At 40.7% G+C, this 27,134-nt stretch overlaps 1 protein-coding gene across 17 annotated transcripts in view; it reads right to left on the bottom strand.

The window, feature by feature from the left end:
* Window positions 1-214: 214 nt before the first annotated feature.
* LOC129701511 (protocadherin beta-15-like) overlaps window positions 215-27,134 on the bottom strand; it is a 215,564-nt gene continuing 188,644 nt past the window's right edge. For 14 of the 17 annotated variants that reach the window (XM_055642755.1, XM_055642744.1, XM_055642751.1 and 11 more), the window contains exons 4-6: window positions 17,801-17,911; window positions 7,307-7,406; window positions 215-3,969 (exon numbers count right to left, since the gene is read on the bottom strand). In XM_055642755.1, the coding sequence (XP_055498730.1) occupies window positions 3,813-3,969; window positions 7,307-7,406; window positions 17,801-17,911 (368 nt within the window). In that variant the 3' untranslated portion in view covers window positions 215-3,812. The remainder of the gene's footprint in view (window positions 3,970-7,306; window positions 7,407-17,800; window positions 17,912-27,134) is intronic. The other 3 variants (XM_055642756.1, XM_055642752.1, XM_055642757.1) reach the window with 3 other exon arrangements.

Genomic DNA, 27,134 nt, shown 5'->3' on the forward strand with positions numbered 1-27,134 from the left:
GCTGCGTACTATACGTTAGTCCATTGGATTTTGCAGGAGTGGAACATCTTGCTCCGCTCTTTGATCTTTTCTTTTAATCAGAGTAGGGATATCAAGTTTTAGCATAAGGTACAGTCTTTCCCTGCCCTAAATCTCCTTGTATTGTATGTCTCAGTATGGTCAAATAAATACATTTCTATTGACGAATGCCCTCTACAAACCACAACACAAACAATTTGGTTGGATTAAAAGGAATAATTTTATTGGAAAGACTGAATGTAGAGCAAAACATTACTAATATAATCCAATGCAATTGAAGAAAACCAAGACTGTATCATGAGAATTACAGCAATTTAGTTCAGAATGAAAATACAGGGCACAATATACTCACTCAGTGTTAAACTGGCTATTATACTGATGTCAAAAATTGCAAGCAAATCGCAAAGGTTGAATATGAACATCATAAGAAAGGATCTACCACTTTCATGTTTGACTAATGTAAGAATATTGTACATAGAAAGCAGTGTTATAAGAAGTCTACAACATCACACAGTATAATTGTAATAAAACGAGTTTTAGCAAAAAACATCGAAGAAACTACAAAGAGATTCACAATGTCTCCAGATCTAATTCAGTCTTTTTTTTCTCCTAAGAAATAGGACAGATACTAGTATATGGATATATTCATATTTGTTAATCACAGGATACATTCAGCATGCCTAAATATTATAACAGCTATAGACTACTTACTGGTTGCCAAGGCTTTTCTTCTCAAAGCTATGGCTGATTGCTCCAGTCATAAGAGAAAATATGTTATAGGGTTATCGCTAGTGTAAAACAAAAGTTAAATGACAAGACTTAGTTTCTAAATATTCTAAGTCTCTGAACAACATCATGGTTGCCACCTATCTGGGAATTAAACTGGACAAACCATTTTCTTTCCCTTCTCCCAATTTTTACAACCCTTTCTTTACTCCTGAAGGCACTGACTCTGACTGCATAGGTTTCTGGGCGTAGACAAGCCTTCCATATCTTGAAAAGCAATAAAACTGCAGATGGTGGAGAGATGTAATGTCAATTAATACTGAGAGAGTCAGGCTGCATCTGAGGAGAGAGGAACAGAGTCAGGTTTTCAGGTGCACGACCCTTACACCAGAACCTGTACCTTTCCCATGACTGCTCTTCAAATATGAATAGCCTTTCTCATGACTACTCTTCCAATATGCTCCCCAGTACCGATTCCTAGATTGCAGACTGGAGTCTGGATGATTGTCCTTCACCAATGTAATGAGATTCTTTACAACTCGGATTACTGTCCATGCTGAGATCAACTGACAGTAAAGGCAGGAAGTACACCACTAGTCCCATATTTAGTCGCCTATTATGCATCCTTCTCAAATTTTACTTCCGGTGACTGCATGGAAATAAAAACTGGGGGTGCGTAGGAGATGGTCATTCATTTTACAGTGTTCGGACAAAATCTAAAACTATTCCGAAGAGACAATCTAGAAATTTGTAAACTACGGTCCAGATAATAAATGTTTTGTCTTTACTTTCATCCCTGCCCCGTGGGGAATTAATTTTAAGTTTCAGCAAAATGTACAGTACCTGAGAACTCAAGCCATGATCCCACTACACACTCCAACAGATCCGACCCTCCTTGTCCGATTTGGCTCCTTGGTAAGGTGGCAACCATAGCCCTATATATAAACTTTTTTTTTTGGTATTTTATACTTTTCCTTCCTCCTTCTTCACTGTCTATCATTCCCCTCTGAAAGCTTGCATTGTTATGACTCTGTTACAGCTCTATATAGGGCACATACGCTATTACCTTGAGAATACCCACACTCTTCATCACTAACACCATTATATCAGCTTCCAAAAGTGAGACGGACAGTTTCAGGATTCTTATGTTGTCAATGTTCATCTGCCAGTTCTAAAAGACACCTGGCGAAACTAAATGTAGAAAACTGGCATCAACTATTTCCTCATTTGCTTATTTTTCCTCTTTTCTGATCTGTTCTCACCCATCCTAAAGCTAAATGTAGGGTGTTAAACAGTGAATATTTTACACAAAATGCAATGCTTGCGATAACCCTCAGTAATGACACACATGCACAATGAGGAAATGGACTCTTAACGTGTTCCTTAATCTATGTTAAGGCTGTGTGACAGTTTGGATTGAATAAATGGAGACACAAGACAATGAATGTTTGAATGGACTTGAAAATAGCGGCTGCTAATGTTTGTATAACAGCTGTTTGAAGAAGGGAATGTTCTTTTTAAATGTTTCCATCGTATCCCTCCATAATTGGGGATTAAATTTTGATATATTCTTTCTCCAGGACAGGCACAATTTCTCAGTGATGTAAGATGGAATATTGGGAGATTTCTCGGGAGTCTAGATAGTTTGGACCAGAGGGCACAGCCTCAGAACTCACGGACCTTCCTTTAGAATGGAGATGGGAAGGAATTTATTTCCCCAAAGGTTGGCGAATCTGTGAAATTAATTGCCACAGACAGCTGTGGAGGCCAAGTCAATGGTTATTTTTAAACGTTATATTGATAGGTTCTTGATTGGCTAGGGTGTTAAAGGGTAGGGTGAGAAGGTAGGAAAATGGGGTTGAGAGGGAATAATAGATCTGCCATGATTGGATGGTGGCACAGACTTGATGAGCCAAATGGTTTTATGGAATATTTCCCTCTTGGCTGATGAAAATTTATTTAAGATAGAGTAAGATGGTGTGTGTTGGTGGTCCTGTTAATGTGGCTTATCTGACAGCCCAGGGGAATCTACTTCCATCTGTCCTCTGATTGCTGTCATTCAAGTATCTGAATGGATTCATGGTGTATGCTTTTCCCCTTATCTCCAGAAAGTGACCGTGAAATAATTTCCTTTATTAGTCACTGGAATAGAAATGAATTTGGGACGCTTATTATGTGAGCAATGAAGATAAGGCCCTTAGCACCCAGTGCCTGGAAGAAGCCCTTGACCAAGTCAGTGCCTGAGACTGACAAAAGTCAATATCATTGTCTTAGTATCAAATGCTTTTCTTCCTGGGTGCCCATGAAAAGAAAGCAAAATCACTGACAAAAAGAAAACACAATGTCCTGGAGTAACTGAATGGTCAGGCAGTATCTCTGCAGGGCATGGATAGGTGATATTTCGGGTCAGAATCCTTCTTCAGACTGATTGTAGCAGGAGAGAGGAAGCCATAAATGAGGTTGAGGCAGGACAAAGCGATGAAATAGAGAGAATAGGGTGTCAGATAAGGAGTATAGTGAAATGTAAAGCCGGAGGGAAGGATATTGGAAGAAAGGGACAAAGCAAGAGGAGAGGGGAGGGTAGGGATAAGGGGGACAGGATGTTGGGAGTAAAGCGCCAGGTTCCATGTGATGGTAATACCAAGAATTAGCTTTTCAAACTGGATCTGGCTGTCTTTAATTCTGAGTTGGCAAGGGGTAAATACCATGTAATCCCAATGACTAATATCTTCATGCAGCCTAGTCCATCTTATATAACTGAGCAATTGTTTAACATGAGATGCCATCTCTCCTTTGTAATACCTGCTCAACCTCAGGATTCCAAGGAATTTTGATCATTATCGTTGAAAATCAATTTCTTTAAAACATTCCCTTTCAAACTAATACTTAGTGCAGCTGAGTTTTTTTTAAGTGACATTTAGTATTTTTCGTAGAAAGACGTGCTTCTGTCATGCAGCCCCATTTTTCGACTCCCACTATTATTGAAATTTTACTCCCGTTCCTCTTTGCTTCATTTACCACTCTTTTTCTTCTTCCCAAAGGTAATGAAGGATTTCTTCCCTTCCCGCTCAGTCGTTGATTTGCCGGAGAGCGTGGTGGTGGTCCCTGGAATGTAGACGTTGTGTAGGTAGTCGGACGCTTGGCGGTGAGCGGTGAATTTCACCGCCAGTCTCGGTGTCCAACTCTGGTCTCCGGGTGCCCGAATCGGTGACGCTTCCACGATCTCTAAAATGGGGGAGGGGGGTATTACATACAAAGTTAGTTGTTGTTCCCAGTGCTATCATCCTCAGTGTACTCAGTATGAACAGCCTGAGGCACATTTCTCTGTAGCTCCATTAGCATTAGTATTCCGTTTGTTACTTTCTCCGTGTTGCCAAGCCTGAAGTTAGAACGACAATGGATTGAGAAGAACCACACGTGCTTTCATCAATATGACACCCTTTCCTAAACAGATGCATTTTGCTGGAAAATTAGATACTTTAGTCTATTTTAGTTTAAAGTAAAGCAATCTGTGTCTGCACCTTGTGGCTGAGATGTTACTACCATCAATGTCCTCCTGTAAAGTGGTGGAGAAAAAGACCTGTTTCCATAATGTTGCATAATCATAAATAGCTGCGGCAAAAAATTATTCTCCTGATCAAATGTGTCAAGGAAAGGCTTGAGTGTGTACCGCCTCAAAAAGGCTTCGGGAGCTGGTTCATGGTTACAACTTGGGGAAGGCAACAGCCAAGGTTCTGCATGGGAAGATCCCACAATCAACAATGGCATAATTATAGATAGTATCGCTTTAGTGGAAGTTGACTGAGAGTTTTTGCCATGTGGGCTGATATTTTAAAGGGTTCTTAGAGTTCATACAAGTGCACATCTTGGGGTGGGGGTGGGGGTTAAGAATGGCTTTGAACTCTGTAAATTAATGGCATGTTTCTGATGATTCCTGTTCTTCACATTTTAAATAGCTGGAACAAATGAAATTCCCACAAAGAGTCAATGAAGCACAATCCATACATGCATCCATACTTACAACACAGAACTTCATTCATAATGCCAAGAAAGAGCATGGTTTTAAAGATGATCTGTAATGTATTGTTTTTTGTACAGCAGTCTGAAAGCGTTATCTGCACCAACTGTGTTCAGCGCAACACAACCAATATTCTGTACTGATTTGTCAAAGCTTTCAATAAAAATTGGTTATTATGAATTTTAATCATAAAACCAATTTAGGTATAATAAGGGTGCAGGAAGGAACTGCAGAAGCTGGTTTACACTGAAGATAGACACAAATTGCTGGAGTAACTCAGCAGGTCAGGCAGCATCTCTGGAGAAAAGGAATAGGTGACACTTCAAGTTGAGACCCTCAGACTGAGAGTCGGGGAGAGGGAAACTTGAGATATGAAAAGGTACAAGAACAAATCAATGAAAGGTATGCAAAGAACAAATCAAAGCCAGCCAGGTGGAGCCCACAACGGTCCATTGTTGGTTGTGGAGAAGGTGATAATGAGTGGATACAAACATTGAAACTAAGCAGGACGACAGTGAAATTAATAGGACACCTAGGGTGGGGGAGGGATGGAGAGAGAGGGAATGCAAGGCTACTTGAAGTTAGGGAAATCAATATTCATACCAACTAAACATGGATTGGTAACATATTATTTTCATCATTTCATCATTTATGAAGTGGGTCAAGGGTAGGTATCCTGAATATTAATCTGCTCAGTTCAATGAAACATTACTCTCTTCCAGATTATCAAACAAAGTGTCATTTCTTTTGCCCTGGTAAACTTCAGAGTTTTCAAAAGCTTTGAATCGACAGAAACCTGGTGTAACGCTGTGCACTGCTGCGAGATTATTATTCAAAGCATGATAGCTATTCATTAAAAAACACCTTTTGTCAGAAATTAGACACACGCAGCAATAAAGAAAGTTATACATAAGGATTTCCTGGCTAGTTCTTCTTGAGCAGATTTGGGAGGAAACGTTCTTCATCTGTGGTGTGCTCTTCAACAGTACAGGAAACAAACGTTTAAGGCAACAATGCATCTGACAAGGCTTTGATCCAGATCTGATCCCTTTCTAAAGCTGAGTTGCTGCTGTCAATTAACATAGCAGTAGAGATTCAGTTAACCAGAACAATGGAGATTGGGAGGTAGCAATGGGTGGGTAGAGTCATAGTTATACAGCGTGGAAACAGGTCATTCGGCCCAACCTCTCACGCCGACCAACATGACCCATCTACACGAGTCCCACCTGCCTGCATTTGGCCCATATCCCTCCAATCTGTCCTATCCATGTACCTATCTAAATGTTTATTAAACATTGCAAATGTACCTGTGTCAACCACCTATATAAATGGCATATGGAATGAACTGTCAGGAGCGGTGCAGTTGTGCGGAAGGTACAATAACAGCAGTTAAAATACATTTGCACATGGATATGAAAGATTTCGAGGGATATGTGTCAAACGTTGGCTAATGGGCTACAGATCAAATATGGGCTAAAGGCTGATGGTACATGGAACAACTGCTGGAGGAGTTTATTGAGGCAGGTACAATAACAGTATTTAACAGACTTTTAAACTTTTAGAGAGAGAGCGTGGAAACAGGCCTTACAACTGACCATTCCTACGCTGACCAGCAATCAACTCATATATTACACACTAGGGACAATTTACAATTTACAGAAGCCAATTAACCTCCAAACCTGTAGGTGTGGAAGGAAACAGGAAAATACCCATGTGGTCACTGGGAGAACATACAAACTCAGGACAGATAGCACCTGTAGTCAGAATCAAACCCAGGTCTCTGGCACTGTAAGGCAGCAACTCTACCACCGTGCCACTGTTCTGCCCAGACAGGTACATGGATAGAAAAGGTTTTTAAGGGATATGGACCAAACGTGGACTTAGATGGGGCATCTTGGTCAGCATGGGCGAATTGGATGGAGGAAGGGCCCGTTTTCATGCTGTATGACTCAATTACTCTAATGTGGATATAGATGATGAATGGTGAGAGGTTTTGACCGTGAGGATGTTAATAAAAAATAATTTTCATCCACAGCGATTATGTAAGCATATTGGCCACGAGAAAATTACCATTGATGAAAACCTGAGATGGTTTTCACTCTTTCAAGGGGAGCATCTCTCTTGCTACTTAAAGTGACTCAGAACTGACAAGGGATTGGATCTGGAATCATTCTTGCCCCAGCCATTCAACTGTACACTGGATAATACATTTCCCAACTTGATATTAGTTCCACCCTGGAGTAAGGATAAGGTCTGGCCCTTCATAGCAATTAATAATTTCAAAATAATTAATAAAAAAGTATTTATTTGGCCTTAAACCTATTTGGATGTATTAACATTTAATAATTGCACTATTTTAAAAACAGCATTAACCTTGTTATTTCAAATGGATTAATGCATAATCGGATAGCAATGTCAGTTAAGCGATCACACTGATATACAGGCAGAATTATTTTAATGCATTGTGCATTAGGTTAGTGCAATAAATCTTTTGCTCCAGGCACGCGTGGTAGCACATATCAGGAATTCAAGTGTAGTTGTTACCGTGTCTGGTTTGCAGCCCAAGGACCGTGGTGGCTGCCAACAGGGAACGCACTGAACTCCACGCTTGAATTACTGATACGTGCTCCTGGCGTAAGAGGGTCTGTAAGGAAGATCACAAAAGATATGTCAAGTTAAGACCTCCCATGTGCAATGAATCTACACTTAGGAGTGCGTTTGATTCACTCGATAATTGAGACGCACATAACACAATCACAGCAACAACGATAAAACAATGGATAAATCCATCCATATAAAATCTTAACACTGAAACAAACATCAAAGGACGCTAAATAGACAGCAGAAGATAGCGGACAGAATAATCAGTCATAACCAGAGATATCAAATCTTGGAAAATTTCATTGAAAATTTGCCACACATTAAAGAGTCTCAGAGTCTAGAGTCATGTCACGAGCGAGTGTAGACCCAGAGGCCATAGCCTTAGAATAAAAGGATGTACATTTAGAGAGGAGATGAGGAGACATTTCTTTAGAGGGTGGGATTTTTAATTGTCTGCTGTATATCGTGTTTTTACCATGTACGAACAAAGCATCAAGTCAAATTCTTTGTATGTATACATACTTAGCCAATAAATGTATTCTGATTCTGATTCTGATTATTCTGAAATCTGTGGAATTAATTGCCACAGAAGGCTGTGGAGGTCAGGTCAATGGATATTTTTAAGGCGGAAATTCACAGATTCTTGATTAGTACACATGTCGGGGGTTATGGGGAGAAGGCAGGAGAATGCGGTTGAGAGGGAAACATAGATCAGCCATGATTGAATGGTGCAGTAGACCTGATAGGCCGAATTGGCCTAATGCTACTTCCATAACTTATGAACATGAGAAAAATAGGCCATTTGGTTTATCTGGTCTGATTCGGGGGACAGTGTTCATGTTTAGAAGTTAGAGGTTTAGAATGTTCAGATACATGGCTAGGATAGGTTTAGAGGGATATGGGCCAGGTGCAGGCAGATGGACTAGTGTAGATGGGGCATGTTGTTCAGCGTGGGCAAGTTGGGCCGAAGGTCCTGTTTTTTACACCTGGAGGTAGCATGCTGTCGTGGTTGGTTTTGAATTTTGACAGATTTCTTGATGGTGAACCATGAGGAGAATTTGGGGAATTGTTGGGAGGATTCTAGAGGAAGGCCAATGTCTCTGTCTCTATTAGTGCATGGAGAACGGGAGTGGTGGGGGCAGCGCACCCAGAATGATGGTCGACCTGGCAGGGAGGGGGCAGGGGGGTGGCCTGCTACCACGTGCAACGGCAGGCAGTATGTAGGACTGTTCAGTTAACTTTTGTAAGGTTATTGGTACCAAAACATGGCAATTCCGGTGCACTGCCTAGGTGAGGTCTGCTATATGATGTTACTAGGTTGTATGTAAAACAAAGTAGTGGTACATGTGATACTAAAATATCATTAAATTGAATAATTGTGTTTTTGCAATGGGATCTGAAGCTAAAGTGCAGAGTGAACAATGTCAGGACTGCAACTTAGCCTTTAGAGATAATGGATGATGTTAGGAAAGAGTTAGAGACAAGTTTGGAGCTTCAGGGTGAATAGCTGTGGATATTGGAATGTATTCTCAATGCAGACCCAAGGAACTGCAGGTGCTGGTTTGCAAAGAAAAAGACAAAGTACTGGAGTAACTCAGCGGGTTAGCCAGCATCTCTGGAGAACATGGATCGGTGACGTTTCGAGAAGGGTTCCATCTCTAAATACCACCTGTTCACATTTTCCTCAGCCTGACCCGTTGAGTTACTCCAGGACTGTGTCTTTTTTTGTATTCTTCATCTTGAGCTTGTCGACTTGAGGGACTTTAAGCTGGATGTTAATGAGGAATTTCAATGTTTTTTTATATATACTATGATTCAAAATAGCGACACATGAACACTTACTCAGATACATGTGATTTATGACACATAAGCAATGAAACATCTGATATCTTTTAGATATTTTTCCATTTTTGCCCTCCTCTTGCTCACTGTGCTCTGGGGTAGTGACATTAAAAGTGCATTATTGAGGATACACTCTGGTACGTTTAATGGAATCCAAACTACAGTGATGTATCCTCTCTGGTATTTTATGAATGTTTAAAGTCCATTTGGGTGATCTGTGTGTGAATGCATTCGTGGAACAAATCCAATCAGACATTTGCCCTGTTCTGTTGGGCGAGATTGGATTTCATCAGAGAGAGAAGAAAAAAATCTTCACAAGAACATTTATGATTCACAAAGCAATTGGGGGCAATGAGTCCCTGCAGAGTTTAAGTCAAGGTCAGAAATATATATGCAATGGAAGGCAAACACTAAAAACTTCCATAAAATAATGATGTCATAACAAAACATAGTTCTAAAAACATGAAATTTTCATAGCTTGGAGATGTAGGAATGCAGATGTCATTTGGGATATACTGCCACTGTAAAGTGCTCTCACATAATGAATGATGATACTTTGAGACATTTCGGTGGAATTGGGTGCGAAATATTCACAGCATTGTTGTGTTGGAGAGTCACTAAATGAAGCAATCCATCAAAGTGTTTAAACTAAAAAAACATTAATAACATTATCTGGTGTCCTTGAGACTCTTGAAAGGCGCCCATAAATAAAATGTATTATTATTATTATTATTATCTGCAATAACATGCAACTGAGACATGCAAGACATACTAATGTCTGTGAAGAAATGTCTTGTGAATACCCAAGCAACAAGTGGGTTGGGGTGGGATTGGGTGGGGTCATCTCTGAGAACAGGAATAGGGGAAGCTAAGTGTAAACTGTCAACGGTCTTTGTTGAACTCATCGAGGGGGAATTGCCAACCAATTTCATGCATCATGACAAAATATTCCTTTATTCATTTGTACTTGTGCTTTTGTGACTCCATCCATGAACCTAAACATTTGCTAGAACGAGAATATTTGCACCTTCTAATTTCCCCCATTGAGTTAGAAAACAGATAGACTCTCAAACATGCATTTAAATCTCAGAGCAGAAGGTCCCTGCTAAGAAGGTTGTTTGCTTCCACCAGAACAATAGTTGAAGTTCTACATTTCACCGTCGTTCCTGGGCTAAGGAAAGAAAAAGAAAGAACTTCCACTTACAAAGTACCTCATCACGTTTCTTTTCACAAGCATTGCAAAGCGAACATTGAGTCACAGTCACTGTTGGAACAGAGGCAAATGGAGCAGCCATTTTGCACATAACAATATCCCACAAAGAGCAATGAGATGGTTAGCCAGATCATTATTTTTGTGCAGCGGTGATAGAGGGTGGAATACTTGGCTGAGACAGCTGGCAAAATTCACTTCATGTCTCCAAATGGGGTAAAAATATAGATACGAGGAACTGTGGATGCTGGTTTACAAATAAAGACACAAAGTGCTGGAATAACTCAGCGGGACAGACAGCATCTCAGGAAAAGCGACGTTTCAGGTTGGGACCTTTCTTCAGACTCAATCTGAAGAAGGGTCCCGGCCTGAAATGTCACCTATCTATGTCCTCTCGAGATGCTGCCAGACATGCTGAGTTACTCCAACACTTTTTGCCTTTTCTAGAGGTAAAAATGTATCCTCTGTTGCTTGCACTAAACATACAATTTGTTTGCTGATCGATCCTCATTTCTGAATTCATACGTCAAAGGAATTGAATTTCAGAAGTGCAGATCAATGAAGAAATAATACTATATTGTGCATTTACTGCATACAATAAGGGATGACATTAACTTAATGTTTACCTGAACACTTTTAATACTTTATCTTAAGAATGGCACCTAAAACAAATTAGCAATTTCTTAACCTTGCACTGGAATGCCAACTTAAATGATGCGCCCATGCCCTGGACTAGGAATCAAATTGATTCAGAGTTAGTAATGCTACCAATTCAAGCATGGATTGATTCCTCCTGAACATTTTACTGGTTCAGTTTCAGAAAGAACGTCATCCGGTAAACAAAGAGTGGATTCATGGTACCAGATTTACAAAGAACATTTACTAACTTTAATGAATCCCCTCCATTAATGTCGATCAATTGATGCTGGAATGTTTCCCTTAGTGTAATAGTCCAGCCCCCACATGTTAGGGGAATAGATAAAATCCTATTCTTCTCTTTCTTTTCAATTATGCCTGTCCTGGCTTGTCCTATAAATGGAGCCTATCCACAAAGACCACATTGATACGCTGGCACAGTCCTTTCAATCTTTCTAGTTTGTCGATGAGATCATACGAAGCTAAACTCCATTTAGCTTTCTTGGGTGAATATCCTTTTATAACCTTGTGGAATAAACTTTATCAACTTTGAATTTTAAATTATTATTTTAGCTAGTTTGTTTTCTTGTGAGAAAGCCCTCCACATATCTATCATATTTTTCTGTGAAAAAATCCCTTTCAAGTTGACCTTCCAATCTTGCTTATTGCCTTATCACATCTCGTCTCTCCAGTTTTGTTCTCTCTTACCCTCTCTCTCCGTGCAATTTTTAAATTTTGAGTTTGTATTCCCTTTCATCTCTACAGTTTGAATGAAATGGAAATACGCCTGTCATCCCAAGTCTACGCCAACCAGTGATCACCTCATACATCAGCAATATTTTACACACTAGGGACAATTTACAATTTACAATTTAGAGAAGCCAATTAACCTACAAACCTGTACATCATTGGAGTGTAGGAGGAAACCGGAGCACCCAGAGAAAGCCCATGCAGTCACAGGGACAATGTACAAACTACGTACTGACAGCATCTGTAGTCAGGATTCCCTTTCAAACATTGGTTTGTACAGTGTGTAAATTTTTATTTTTCTGAGGGAATACTGTTTTGTTTGAGTAATCTGCAACCTATCACTGGAATGCTATTTTCAATTTGACAACAATGCAGCTTTTACTTCATTTATGAATTATTTCTGCTGTGAAAGATTTAACCAGCTGAAACCATTATCCAACCCTAAAATATCTGGAGATGTTCAGGCAGTAATTCCCTTAGAATTAGGTAGGAGCAGGTGAGAGGAAGAGCCGACTGACCTAATTCTGCTCCTATGATTTATGAACTAATGAAGGATTTGTTGTGTAGGAAGGAACTGCAGATGCTGGTTTAAACTGAAGATGACACAAAATGCTGGAGTTAACTCAGCGTGTCAGACAGCATTTCTTCAGAAATGGAATAGGTGCAGTTTTGGGTTGAAATCCTTTGTCAGACTGAGAGGTTGATAGCTCTTCACCAGACCTAAATCATCTTGTCATTTCCAAAATTAATTCTACATTGAGTATCCTTTTAAGATATATATATTTAAAGACAGGCTTGTGTTTTGCACTGCATCAATGCTCAATGAGTTAACTTATTTTGGCACTGATGGTGTTTTTTCTGATGATGTGTTTTCTTGCAGAGGTTAATGTATAGCTGATTGACCCGAGTTGTTTAATGTAGCCCTGCTGTACTCCTGTGGGAAACTCAGTGTACTGAATACTAGTCTGGGAGCTGCCAATGTTTTCTGAATGACCTGACCAATTGCCAGGATGAAATAGCTCATTTGTCTGAGTTTGATGGAAATGTGGGCCAGTATATAAAAAGAGGAAATAATGAGAGTTTTCTACCCCATCTGTACATTGTGTTCACTTTAGTTTAGTTTGGAGATACTGCGCAGAAACAGGCCCATTGGCCCACAGGTTCCGCGCAGACCAGCGATCCCCGTACACTAGCACTAACCCTAACTGGGGACATAACAATATTTACCAAAGCCAATTAACCTACAAACCTGTACGTCATTGGAGTCAGGGAGGAAACCACAACACCCAGGGAAAACCTACACGGTCACAGTGAGAATGTACATACTCCATACAGACAGCACCCGTAGTCAGGATTATACGATCTCCCCATGACCGTGGTAGCTCCGTTTTTCTCCCACACTCCAAATGAGTATAGGTTTGTAGTCTAATTGGCTTGCTATAAAATTGTAAATTGTCTCAATGTGTGTAGGATAGTGGTAGTGTGCGGGGATCTCTGGTTGGCTGGGACTCTTTGGGCCAAAGGGCCTGTTACACGCTGCATCTCTAAACTGAACTTAACTAAACCAGTCTCTCCATTTAATTTGTTACAAATTGCAGGGATTTTAACATCTGATCATTGGTCTATTTTTATTTACCTCATTATTTTACTTAACTTCTTCAGCAAACGGAAGTGCAGGCTGTACTTGTAAGATTAACCACTGATAGATTTTAATGCTCACATTATAGGAATTCCTAGCACCGTAAGCAATCCATTCTACATCCTTTTGGTTGGTCCCAAAAGAGCATAGAAACCAAAATTCGGCCCTTCGAGCATTTGGCCCTATTTTCATTTACCAGATCTTGGTGTGTATTCTTGTAGGTTTGTGCATGCTCATCCAAATATTTAGACTTTGTTTGGTGATACAACATGGAAACAAGCCCTTCGACCCATCGAGTCCACGCTGACATGCGATCACCCCATACACAAACACTATCCTTCACACTAGGGACAATTTACAATTTAACCGAAGCAAATTAACCTACAAACCTGCACGTCTTTGGAGTGTGTGAGGTAATCGGAGCACCCAGGGAAAACCCACATGGTCACAGGGAGAACATAAACACTTCGTAACGACAGCACCCATAGTCAGGATCAAACCTGGGTCTCTGGCGTTCTAAGGCAGCAGCACTAATATGCCACCCCCAAAAAGGTGTCCCTTTCTTAAAGGTGTCTGCTCCTCCAGGCTATGAAGTTTTGGAACCCAATACACTCTGGGTGAAAACATTACTCATCTTCCCTCAGCCCCAAGTTATTAATCTTCCCACAAAGGGAATATCCTTTGTCCTATCAAAACTATTTAGCCCTGACATAATGTTATGCACTTTTGTTAAGTCGCCCCCCACCTTCTACTCGGCACATATAGGTTGTCAATATTAGTTTGTTTTAGTAGTTAATGACATGCACTATCCTCAGTATGAGAAGATAAAGACACAAAATGGTCGAGTGATTCAACAGGTCAGGCTGAATCTCTGGAGAAAAGGAACAGGTAACATTTTGGCTCAAGACCCTTCTTCAGTCTGAGAGTCATGGGAGAGGGAAACTAGAGGTATGAAAAGTTACAGAACAAATCAGAGCCAGCAACGATGATCAAGGAAAGGTGAAGCCCACAATATTCCATTGTTGGTTGTGGAAGAGGTGATAGGGAAAGGATACGAACAGTGAAACTTGCAAGATGACTAGGTGGGGGAGGGATGGAGAGAGAGGGAATGCAAAGGTTACCTGAACTTAGAGAAATCTCTACAACTATTATCCTTAGTATGCCTGCCTCCTACCATTGGGTAGAAGGTACAGGAGCCTTAAAATCGTGATCACAGGTTCAAGAATAGCTTCTTCCTAATAACCATCAGACTCTTGAACACTATACAACACTAACCTCAGCAACTATGAACTTCCATAGACTGTGCAGCTTTACACTAAGGATTTTGGTTTGGTTACCCAGTATTATCGTTATTAATTAGTTGCAATTTTTTTAACCATTATGCATTTACGGTCCTGTTAAGCTGCAGCAAGTAAGAATGTAATTGTTCCATTATCAGCACATATGACAATTTAACACTCTTGACTCTCTCTGATCTCTTTTATAGATTTATTATACATTGTATGTTCTTAATGCAAATGCAAGCATTACGATTCTACTGAGCCTTAATCTCCTATCTCATCCAATTGGTTTTGTAAAAGGTACATTCTCTAATCAAATGGAGTCCAAATGATAATGGGCACTCCATTCCCCATCCCATTGGGGCGAGATTACTTAGTTTGCCTGAAGTATGTTTCAATCCATTATAAGCCTGCCATACTCTAGTCCAACTCACTGTATTATTACGTGTTGATTAATGTAATTATTTGATCAAATATACATGTCTATCCTCATGTTTTTCATAGAGTAATTGAGCAATATTGCATGGATACAGGCCCTTTGGCCTAACTTGCACACACCTACCAACATGTCCCATCTACACTAGTCCCACCTGGCCACATTAGGCCATATCCCTCTAAATCTGTCCTATCCATGTACTTGTCTAAATGTTTCTTAAACGTTGCAATAGTACCTGTCTCAACTACCTCCTCCAGCAGCTGGTTACATAGGGTTCCTATTAAATCTTTCCCCCCTCACCTTACACCTATGCCTTGGACTCACCCTCAAAATTTGCAGCAACCCTTTGTCTCCAGGTATAATTTTATTTTTGACCTACGTACTCACAAGTTAGCATATTTTGGAATGTGTCATGTGGCTCTTTAAGTGTGAATAAAATAAAGACTTCTAATGAAAGGCTGAGATGAATGAATGTGCTTAAGAATTATGTAAAGTACACAGAGGTCTTTAACATTAAAATCAAATATATACATTTTAGAAATTTGCAGGCTCCTAAAAAATAGGGGTGTGCTGTATGTGGATACAAATGTCGTAGCTACTCATGGGATGAACTATTCCCATTGCTTATTAAGTTTCATCAGTCATCATTTTAACATGATGAATGGAAGTGCTACCAGCTAATTAGAATATTTATCAGTATCAAAATAAAAGCAACCTAACCCTGCTCGTTCTAATTATAGAGTGATGTAATAAGAGGATGGTTGAATCTAAGAAAAAAATAAATGCTAAAGGGAGTTAGACATCTTAAGCAACACCGCCATTATAATCAAGGACCACTCACCCTGATCACTCCCTCTTCTCGCCTCTCCCATCAGGCAACTGTACAGAAGTTTGAAAAAGTATACCTCCAAATTCAGGGACAGTTTCCTCCCAGCTGTTTATCAGGCAACTGAATGGTTCTCTCATTATCTAGAGAGTAGTCCTGACTACCTCATTGGAGACCTTTGAACTATCTTTAATCGGTCTTTATCGGACTTGTTATATCAAGCACTGAATGTTGTACACTTTATCATTCAGTTGGCACTGTGGATGATTTGATTGTAATCATGTTTTATCTTTTCTTTGACTGAATAGCATGCAAATTTCATCGACTATATTTGGAATGGAAAACATGAAAGGGGAACACAAAATTCCCCCAACTCTCCCTCCATCTCTCCAGTTGAAACCCTTTTCCTCTACTCATTGAGGTAAATCAAATAAGTAGGATGTTGGATTAATCTTGAGACCCATTCTCTGTAATTTGGCATGTTCCATTGTATGTCATCTAGGAGCACCATCCACATACATGTAGATGGTGTGCCTTGAGGATACACCATGGTGCATGCCACGGGATTTGCAGTTATATGTTGCACTGAATGTTGTACCCTTTTATCATTTTTCTGTGTGCTGTGGACTGCATATTTGTCATCATGTATAGCCGTTATCTCACTGGATGGTACACACATTGAATCTTTTCACTGTACCTCGGTAGACGTGACAATAATGAATCAAACTAAACTAAAACTAAATTAAACTAAGTTGTTTCACTATCAGCATGTTTTGCAGTACCACCGTTGACCAATTTAATCCCCTCAGAATCTTTTTGCTCAGTGATGTGTTGCGTCATCTGCAAGCAGAGCTTGAGGGTGTTCTGTCATGGTTTTCAATGGCAGCATCGGGTGACATAGATCCTCTCAATTTCCCCAAAGTCTCACTGCAATGAACCATCCTTGGTGGATTAGGTTAAACAGTTCACTGCAGGAGGGTTTCATCAGAAGGGGAGGATTTCAGTACATTATCAAGGGATTGGAAAACTCACCCATTCTGCAGGCCTTAACTGGTGTTAACACGTTTTAAAGGCAAAACCGTGAAAAAAGACCGAATTGTTCAGCTCCAGGTTGACAGCGAGACAATGGAAAGGCATGGGACGAACGTACAATAAGGTGGAAAACACCACACGATTATAAGTAAAAGGAAAGAAAGTTCCTCGATGGCTCTGCACAATGTCTAGAAAGACAATGAGCCATAGAGAACACAACAGGCCCTGGTTAGAACACCAGTTTGCATTAAGTAAGCGGATCTTGTATGGAGGGCGGTGGGCTAGTGCATTACAATCACACTCTGTCTGATTGAATGTATGAGATGGTAATGACCATTGTGTGGGTTATCATCCCTGATTGAGCACGAACATTTAGCAATTAGGGCTGGAAGATTACAAAAGTCCACTGACTCCCAAATGAAGATCAGGCACCAAATCAACCCCAAGGAAGGGTTGTCGTGTGGCTGAACCATCTGTGCCTTTGGGAGAACGGGGGAAGAAATAAGAAAACATTGCAAATAATGAGACTGAGAAATGGTTGGTAGCAGCAGCCACACACAGCTCTGTGGTTAGCAGGAGTAGCTTTGCACATCGAACACATTGACAGAGTAGTCCCTGTGGACTTAGACTTCACGGAAAGTTGCTAGGAGACCAAGAGCAAAAGCCAGCATTAGTTATTATCAGTAACAATTTTTTTGTCAATAAGTAAGGTAATAACTGAGTAAAGGCAGAATGGAGGGAGAGCCCTAGTGACGGGCTTCTCCAAGTCTCAGCTGAAGGTCTCACCTCGGGGGAATAGGTACTGACTTCGCAAGGTCCCTGGTACGTGTGCACCTAGCGTCATCTGTAGCTGCATTCGTGGAGCTGTCCGTGGTAATGTCCACCCATCTCTACCGGCTGAAGGAAGGTACATGGAAGCGGGAAACGTTGTGCGGAGAAATATAAAGAAAATCAGGGAAATAAATGCGAAATTAAGTAACTTGCGAAATTATGCAGAAATAATAGCACCTGTTGAAGAATGGGATCATGATAATTGACCAAAATAACCTTGAATGAGCATAGCAAATTCAAAGGGAAAAAGTGCACTGTAACAAAAAAAGTGGAAAGGTTGAAGCAATAATGAGAATATAATGCACATGATAATTGGTAACCCACTCTGCGACTTTTCCGGCAGAGTCAAATCAGCCTACCTCTGTTGAGTGGGTTTGATCAATCCATATCTTGGCTGCACACCAGCTAAGCAGTGCACGCTCTTGAAGGTAGCCTGTTCATTCCACCCCATTTCAACCGCTCTTCTGGCCAACTGATCACAGAGTTTCATTAAAGGTAATTCCAGAAATACAACCGTGAGTCAAATGAACCACAGACTAGATAAGTAGGAGGATCGGTTGGCAGAATGTGATAAGGCAAACAACAAGAGGAAAATTAGTAGATTGCTTTCTATATGGCAAATTGTTTTGATCCAGGAAACAGATTCAACAGTCACTCGCAGAAGTTAATTGGATATGGGGAAACAGAAAGATGAAGAAACGGGGAACTGCAGATGCTGGTTTACAAAGAAAAAGGCCCAAAGTGCTGGAGCAACTCATCAGGTCAGGCAACATCCCAGGGGAACATAGATAGGTGACATTATGGGTCAGGAATTATCTTCAAACTGACGTTTCGGATCAGGACCCTTCTTCAGACTGGAGAAAAGTCCAAAGAATGGTCCTGACCTGAAATGCCATCTATCCATGTTCACAAGAGATGCTGCCTGACCTGTTGAATTACTCCAGCACTCCGCTGAAATACTCCGGTCTTTCAGTATAAACCAGCATCTGCAGTTCCTTCCTACACATTCTAAACTCAATACTCTGGCTGATGAAGGCCAATGTGCCAAACGCATCTTTGTGTCTGGACATGGGGAATTGGATTTGAAAAGGTAAAATTGCAGTGCTAAAGGGAAAAGAAAAGCACTGAATAGTTCTTTAATGAGCCAACAGCAGACAAGATGGACTGAATGGCTTCCTTCATTGCTAAACTCTCATGCATCATGTGTATGATAAGGTAATTATGGAAGAAACTAGTATTTCAACTCATTTCATCTCAGCTTCCAACAGCACCAACCCTGATATCTTCTCATTAATCTCTTCAGTGAGTCCACAATGTCTGGCCAAGCTGTTTCAGAAACTCATTGTCCTCAGTAAAAAAGACCTTCCTTACACCTGTCAAAACCAACCACGACAGCGTGCTTCCTCCACTACTTAGTCATAGAGCCATAGTGTCATACAGCGTGGAAACAGGCCCCTTGGTCCAACTTGTCCATGCTGACCAACATCCTGCATTTAGCCGATATCTCTAAACAACACCTATCCATGTGCCAAGCACATCGATGGCCAGCATGGACTTGGTGGGCCGTAGGGTCTGCTAAACCAAGCAATGAGGCCGGGACTGGAAGAATGCAGAAATCTGAATGGCTTTATGAAATTTTAGTTAGATAGTGAGTGCAGGGAGTAGCCTGTAAACGGGGGGAACAGGCAAAACTTAACATGGAAAATGTGGGCAATAAGAATGGTCGCATCTATCACTGTGAAATTTGGAGAGAAGAGTGAAGCTAATTATTTAATTTGTAACTTGATAAAGGCCAATATTATCATCACAAAGTATTTTGTGCGCTGTGCAATGTGCAGTCATTTGGTACAAAATTCTGAGCCAATTTATATTCTGTCAATAATTAAATTGGACTAAATAGACATGCTATGCCTGTCCTAAATAATCATTAAGTCCCTGCTTTTTCAATTCAATCAGGGCTTGATGGCACTTTGCTCTGACCTTGCCAGTTAATTTAATTGAACAGAAAAGTAATCTGGATATTGCAGGATCATTTGATTTTCTATTCTAGCCCGGTTTGTTCCATTTGTACTGTTTCCAATTGCCCTGTAAAACTGATTTTGTTTTTCTTTGAGTATGAATGATTTAAATAATCTGTTTTTTTACAGCCTACTTTCCACAAACACACACATTTGCTTGAGAAAATTTCGAGTTGCATAAAAGCAAGTGTTGATGTATGGCGATAAGTAATTGGAATAACCTGACATGTAATAAAAATATTGATTTGACTGTTGCACAATATATATATTTATATTAAAGTCGCTTTGAAATCTAGGCAATTGGGAGACTTGGGATGTCGAACAAGATAAGTGAACTGTTTGCATTTAACGTGGAGAAGATGGAAATGTTTCTCGTGTCCAATCACATTGTAAAAAGGGTCAGAGTAGGTTGGAATGTTTTATGAACAGACTTGTTCGATCAAAAGGCCTGTTTCTGTTCTGTATCACTGATTCCACAGCAAATCACAAACGGAATGTTGGTATCAGTAATTGTGATAATTAAACTAAACATATTTGTCATAAAAACATAGTCTGCTTGAATTATGAATTCTGCCATCTTAATTGATTCTTATCAACATGTGAGCAAAGACACACGACAAAATGGCTGACCATTAAATGTCCTTAAAATCATTTAGAAAGCCTCGTGGCTAAGGGTTAATTATGGATGGGCAATAAATACTGATAGCCACTGATAGCCCAGGAATAAAAGGAAGTACACCTTTAGAAAGGAGATGAGGAGCAATTTCTTTAGTCCGTGGAATTTCTTTAGTATGTGGAACTCATTGCCACAGAAGGCCATGGAGGCCATGTCAATGGACATTTTCAAGGTGGAAATTGATAGATTCTTGATTAGTAAGGGCGTTAGTGGTTATGGGGAGGAGAATGAGGTTGAGAGAGAAAGATAAATCAGCCATGATTGAATGGCAGAGTAGACAATGGACGGAATAGCCTAATTCTGCTCCTACTATTTATGAACTTATAATACAAACATGCAATTGGATATAGTGTGGTTGTTTTTGCAGTCCCTTTGACTCTACATAACCAAAACGTTCTTTACGTCAACAGTGTTTTTCTGAAATATTTGCTTGCAAAACATTTGGTAAAGATGAGGAATAAGTCTGAAAATTGTATCTTTACATGAATGCCAAATACAATTACCTAACAGAGAATTTATTCCATCAAGTATTAATATGAAAATGGCTGAGGTATATTAAGAAACACCCATTCCAACCAAACATGCATTTGCTTTACTTCCAACCAGCCGCATATTATCCATATCCCTCCATTTGCTGCATATCCATTTGCCTATACAAAAGTATCTTACTGTAAATGAAGCTTACTAGGGATGGGCAATGAATCTGCATTGCTCATCCACATCGCATAGAGTCATGGAGGCATACCGCAGGCAAATAGGTGCTTTGGCACAACGCCCCTGCCAATCTATATGTTCCATCTACACTAGTTCCACCTGCCTGTATTTGGCCCATATCCCTCTAAACCTATCGCATCCATGTACTTGTCCAAATGTAACTTAAATGTTCTGATAGTATCTGTCTCAACTACCTCCTCCAGCAGCTCGTTCCATATACCCACCACTCTTTGTGTAAAAAAATTACCCCTCAGGTTCCTATTGTCTTTCCCCCCCTCGCCATAATTGTATGTCCTCTGGTTCTTGATTACCCTATCCGGGTAAGAGTTTCTGCATTTACCCTATCTCAAAAACAAATTGCAAAAAAAATCAATCATGTATTTTCTTTGTCTAACATCATTCAATGAAGAATAGAGAATATACAATAAATATATTGTGATTTGATATCATTATAGATTCCAAATAAAAAGATATCGTGAACGTCACAGTTTCTGGAAAATTAAAGTAATTCATAGCGAGGATATTTAATGTTTTCCACACCACCTCACTCTGTGTCGCACTAACATTTCCCACCATTAATTCAATTCTGCTCTCCTTTCCTCTGTTACCACGGCAACCTGCTTGTTCAGCTGCTTTCCTGGATTTGGTTCATGTATCTGCTGTGGCTCTTTTATAATCCTTGTTTTTCAAATCAATTCTCTGGCCTTCGTAGGCAATTTGTTAACGCCATTGTTTCTGTGACAGTATTATGCATCGCTATTTTTAATCTTTATTTTAAATCCTAATTAACTCTTTGAGTGCTGAGCACAAATGAGCCTCATATATTTACCTCATATTTCGCTTCAGCAGCTTACAGCCCAGCGGTATGAATATTGATTTCCCTAATTTCAAGTAACCCTTGCATTCCATCTCTCTCCATCCTTCCCCCACCCTAGTCATTTTGCTAGTTTCACTGTTCTTATCTGTTCGTTATCACCTCCTCCACAGCCAACAATGGAGCATTTTGGGCTCCTTGGTCATCATTGATTTGATGTCAGGTTCGATTTGTTCTGTATCTTTTCATACCTCTAGATTCCCTCTCCCATGACTCTCGTCTGAAGAGGTTTCTCGACCTGAAATGTCATCTATTCCATTTCTCCAGAGATGCTGCCTGACTCGCTGAATCGCAATGGCTAGTCTTCCCTAGCCCCCCCCCATACACCATTTGGTTTGGGAGTTCTACTTCCCTTCTTGTGATATCTTTGATAAAACCAAGAACTGAATTTCCTCGACTTCACTGTCATTTCCTAGAAAGAGTCACAGTCATACAGCACAAAAACAGGCCCATTTGCCCAACTTGCCCACGTCGATCAAGATACACTATCTACATTAGTCCCACCTGCCTGCATTGGGCCCATATCCCTCCAAACCTTTCCCATCCCTGTACCTGCGAAATACCTTTTAAACGGTGTATAGTACTCCGTCAATTACCATCTCTGGCAGCTCATTCCATGTACCTGCCACCATCTGGAACATGCAATAAGGTTTCTTCCCCTCAGTTTCCTATAAAATCTTTCCTCTTTCAGCTTAAACCTAGGTTCCCTGGTTCTTGATTCCCCTACACTTGGTAAAAGATGGTACATTTACCCTATTCCCCTTGTGATCGTTTTAATTTAAATTCCCCTTGTATTCAGGAACAGCAAATAATTCTTATTTACAGCCATCCACTTTCATTCTGAAAGAAGAGCCATATGTTTCGGACGAGAGTTGATACTGGTAATTGCGACACTACTTCAAAAGTGATAAATTCTCATAGTTTCCTTGGTCTTTTAAATGCAGTGCTTACCACTGTGTGAATATTGCCTTAATAGCAACACATACATTATATTTAAAGTTCCCACACAAGGTTTGAAAAGACACTGGGGGAGAATATTGTTGCCAGGTCCAAGGGAGCCAAAATGTTTTCTAAAATTAGATTTGGTAATGAGCTGTGAAGTTTTTGAAGCTATTGTTCACTGTTCTTTGGAAGAAATTACATTCAATTTAACTGCAATTGGAAATCCAAGTTAGTCTACAGGAATAATAAATGTAATTATTTTTTTTAAGAAATATTTAACTTGTGTTAAGTGCCGTTTTTGTAGACAAAAGAGTGCTGGCATGCATATCATTCTTTGCTATGGCAGGCTTTTGTTCCATTAGCTGCTCAAGCTGTTTGAAGGCCTGACCTCCTAAATTAGACTTTAGACTTTAGCGATGCAGTGTGGAAACAGGCCTTATGGCCCACCGAGTTTCTGCTGACCAGCGATCACACCATACACTCCAATCCGGGACAATTTACAATTTACAGAAGCTAATTAGCCTAACAATGGAATGTGGGAGGAACCCAGAGCCCCCGGAGAAAACCCACGGGGTCACAGGGAGAATGTACAAACTCCATACAAACAGCATCCATTGTCAGGGTCGAACCCGAGTCTCTGGCGCTGTAAGGCAGCAACTCTACCACTGCGCCAATGTGCCATCTTCATAGATTCATTTTCTTTTTTAATCTTTTTGTAATATTATAAAAACTAAAAAAATGTGAAAATATATATTTTAACTCTCTACAGTTTCCAGTACACTGTACGAGTGTGTAAGTTTCCAAGCCATAGGGTCTGACTGTACACCAACGACAATCTTATGTAAACTTCCAACTCCTTTGTGTTGAAGGAGGTCTTATTAGCTGGCTGATATTGCAGTATTCCCAGTGCCCAGAAATGAGGTGAATCTTTCTGCAGCACAATCATTAGATACGCTACAGTGGGAACAGTGTTTTCCTGGTCATTCATGTTACATTTCGTGAAAGTTATGCCAGAGTTTTCAGGCTCGAACTTAACTTCCGGATGCTCGGATGGTGCATTGAAAGATGCCAATTTTAGAAAATAAAAATCAAATGAAATATTTGATCAAAAATTATCCTTCTTCCTGGAGTCAAGTATTATTGGACTTTCATACCCTTGACCAAGGGTTATTCATCTGAGGTGCGTATCCTGCTCATCCCTGAAGACTGGGAGCCAGAGGGTGGAGAGAGTCGGCGACGGCAGCGGATGCACGACAAACAAGAACCGGGTGGGGGGGTGAGGTTTTATCTTCCACACCCTCAAGGTTGGCTGAGGGAAGCACCCTCGGGCCACAAAGGCTGAAGGTGGCAGGGTGAGGAGTTGATGTTTTGGGGGACAATCGGAATGGTGGCGATGGCTGCTATGGGCCTTTATGGTCAGCTGCAGCTAGGACTGAAAATGGTGGCCAAAACCTGACGACTCTTGCATATGGAATCAGTGGGCTGTTTTTATGCATTCTGTACTTAATCTGGGAATGTATTCATGTATAGCAATAATCTTACTGGTCTGTAGGCAAAAAAATAATAATAATTCACTGTACAGTGATAATAAAAGAACAATTGCACCATTGAAGTGGAGACTCGGAGATCAGGCGTAGGTCTAAAATATTATTGTTCTTTAGGGCATGGTAGAGCACTGTCACAGGATTTTGACTTGAAATGTTGACTGTCCATCTGCCTCCAAAGATAATACCTGACTCGCTAAATTCCTCCAGCAGATTGTTTTTTGCTCCTGGTAGAGCACATTGCACAGATCTTTGCAAGCGATCACCAGGGCCCAATTAACACATGATTATCGACAATGTGCTAATATTGAATTGTCACTTTTTGCCTAATTTGCCATGTTCAAAAGGAAGAAAAGACAGTAGGAAAGATTTATTTTTCTATCACATTGATGTGGTTTTGAGAATAGTCAAAAGCTACGAAAATCTTTGGAATTTGTACGAAGGAACTCCAGATGCTGGTTTACATTGAAGGTAGACACAAATTGTTGGAATAACTCAGCGGATCAGGTAGCATCCCTGGAGAAAAGGAATATGTAATGTTTTGGGTGAGACCCTTCTTCAAACTCCGTCTTGAGAATTATGTGCTGGTGTTGGAGAGGGTCCAGAGGAGGTTTACAAGCAGTGGCTGACTGCGTCTAAAAATATTGGTTGCCAGGAGACAAAGGGGGCCCACTTGATATAGGGGGCCCACTTCATCAGGGGCCCACGCCATCGGGCAAGCTGACACCCTGGCCAGTCCGCCACTGTTTACAAACATGACCCCGGGGATTACCAAGCATAATGCAAAAGATGGCATCTCTTACAGTGCATCACTCTCTCAGTACTACACTAAAGTATTAGGTTAAATTTATGTGTCCACGTTTCAGTGCATTAAAGAAACCAAACACAAGAAACTGCAGATGCTGAAATCTTGAGCAAAACACAAAGTGGTGGAGGAAATCAAAGGGTCGGGCAGCATTTGTGGAGAGAATGGACATGTGAAGTTTTGGGTTGGGACATTTCAGACTCAAAAATCTGTCCATTCCCTCCATGGTGGAACAGTGGTAGAGTTGCTGCCTCACAGCGGCAGAGACCCAGCTTCAATCCTGACTATGGGTGCTGTCTGTACGGAGTTAGTACATTCTCTCAGTGACCTGCATGGGTTTTCGACGGGAGTTCTGGTTTCCTTCCACACTCCAAATGTACATGTTTGCAGCTTAATTGGCTTAGTAAAAATTGTAAATTGTCCCTAGTGTGTAGGATAGTGTTAGGATGTGCGGGGATCGCTGGTCGGCGTGGACTTGGTGGGCCAAAGGGCCAGTTTATGTGCTGCCTACCTCTAAACTAATCATTGGAATTTGATCAAAAATGCTGTCCGCTGATCCATTCAGTTCTCCCTCCAGCACCTTTCGGGTTTCCGTGTTCGCCTCCAACAGGAAAAATGTTAAAGAGCGGGTGGAGCGGTGGATTGGAATCACGGCAGGTCTGTGGACGGTGGCACCGGGAGCCCGCGGGTCCCTGGAGGGAGACCGGAGATTTGATCAGTATCCTTGCAACCCGGCGTGGCTTTAATCTGGGACAAGCCATCGCCAGCCGGGGGCCCTTTGATCTGAATCGTGGGGGGGGGAGAGGGTGGAGAGAAAGTGTTTTTTGGCCTTCCACCAACTGGAATGTAAATTACTTGGGTCTTTGCTATGGCTCCTATTCTCGTTTTGACAAGGGGTCCAAATGAATTGATGTATCTTGTAGCTTTGTTCTTGTAAATCAATGGAGCATTCAACGTTGCTAAAACTACTCCTAAGAGATGAGGATGAAATGCTTGATCAATGTCTTTCAAACAAAGGGATAAAATACTGGATTCATTCAAACGGCCAGGCAGCATCTGTAGACAAATTGGATAGATGACGTTTCGGGTCGGGACATTTCTTCAGAATAGAAGAAGTATTTTTCAGAAGAATGATCTCAACTGGAAACGTCACCTATCCATGTTTAACAGAGGTACTGCTCAACCTGCTGAGTTACTCCAGCACTTTGCATCTTTCCCCCCGTAAATCAGCATCTGCAGTTCCTGTTTCTGCAATATGTAACAGTGACAGGCCCGTTCGTGTGCTGTACCCGTTCTATGTTCTATATTCCAGAGTCCAGGGAGCCATTGTATGATTGCAGTAAATTTAAAAGTATTCTTTAATTTTCAAATAAATATGTGTGAGGTTCTGCACTTGGGAGGTTGAACGTAACGAGAGAGTATACAGTTACTGCCAGGACCTTTAACACCATTGATATGCAGAACAATCTTGGGAGCCCAGGTTCATAGCATACTGATTATGGGAGCACAAGTAGATAGGGTGGTTGAGAAGGCGTATGTTATGCTTGCCTTCATTGCTAGCAGAATTGAATATAAGGTGATTCAGCTCTATAGGACTTTGGTTAGGTTGTATTTAAAATATTGCATGCAGTTCTGGTCAACCCATTAGAGAAAAGATGTGGAAGGTTTGGAGATGGTTTACCAGAATGCTGCCTGGATTAGAGTTTCAGCTATAGG

Source organism: Leucoraja erinacea, chromosome 11 (assembly GCF_028641065.1).
Source record: "Leucoraja erinacea ecotype New England chromosome 11, Leri_hhj_1, whole genome shotgun sequence".
Classification (NCBI taxonomy): Eukaryota; Metazoa; Chordata; class Chondrichthyes; order Rajiformes; family Rajidae; genus Leucoraja; species Leucoraja erinaceus.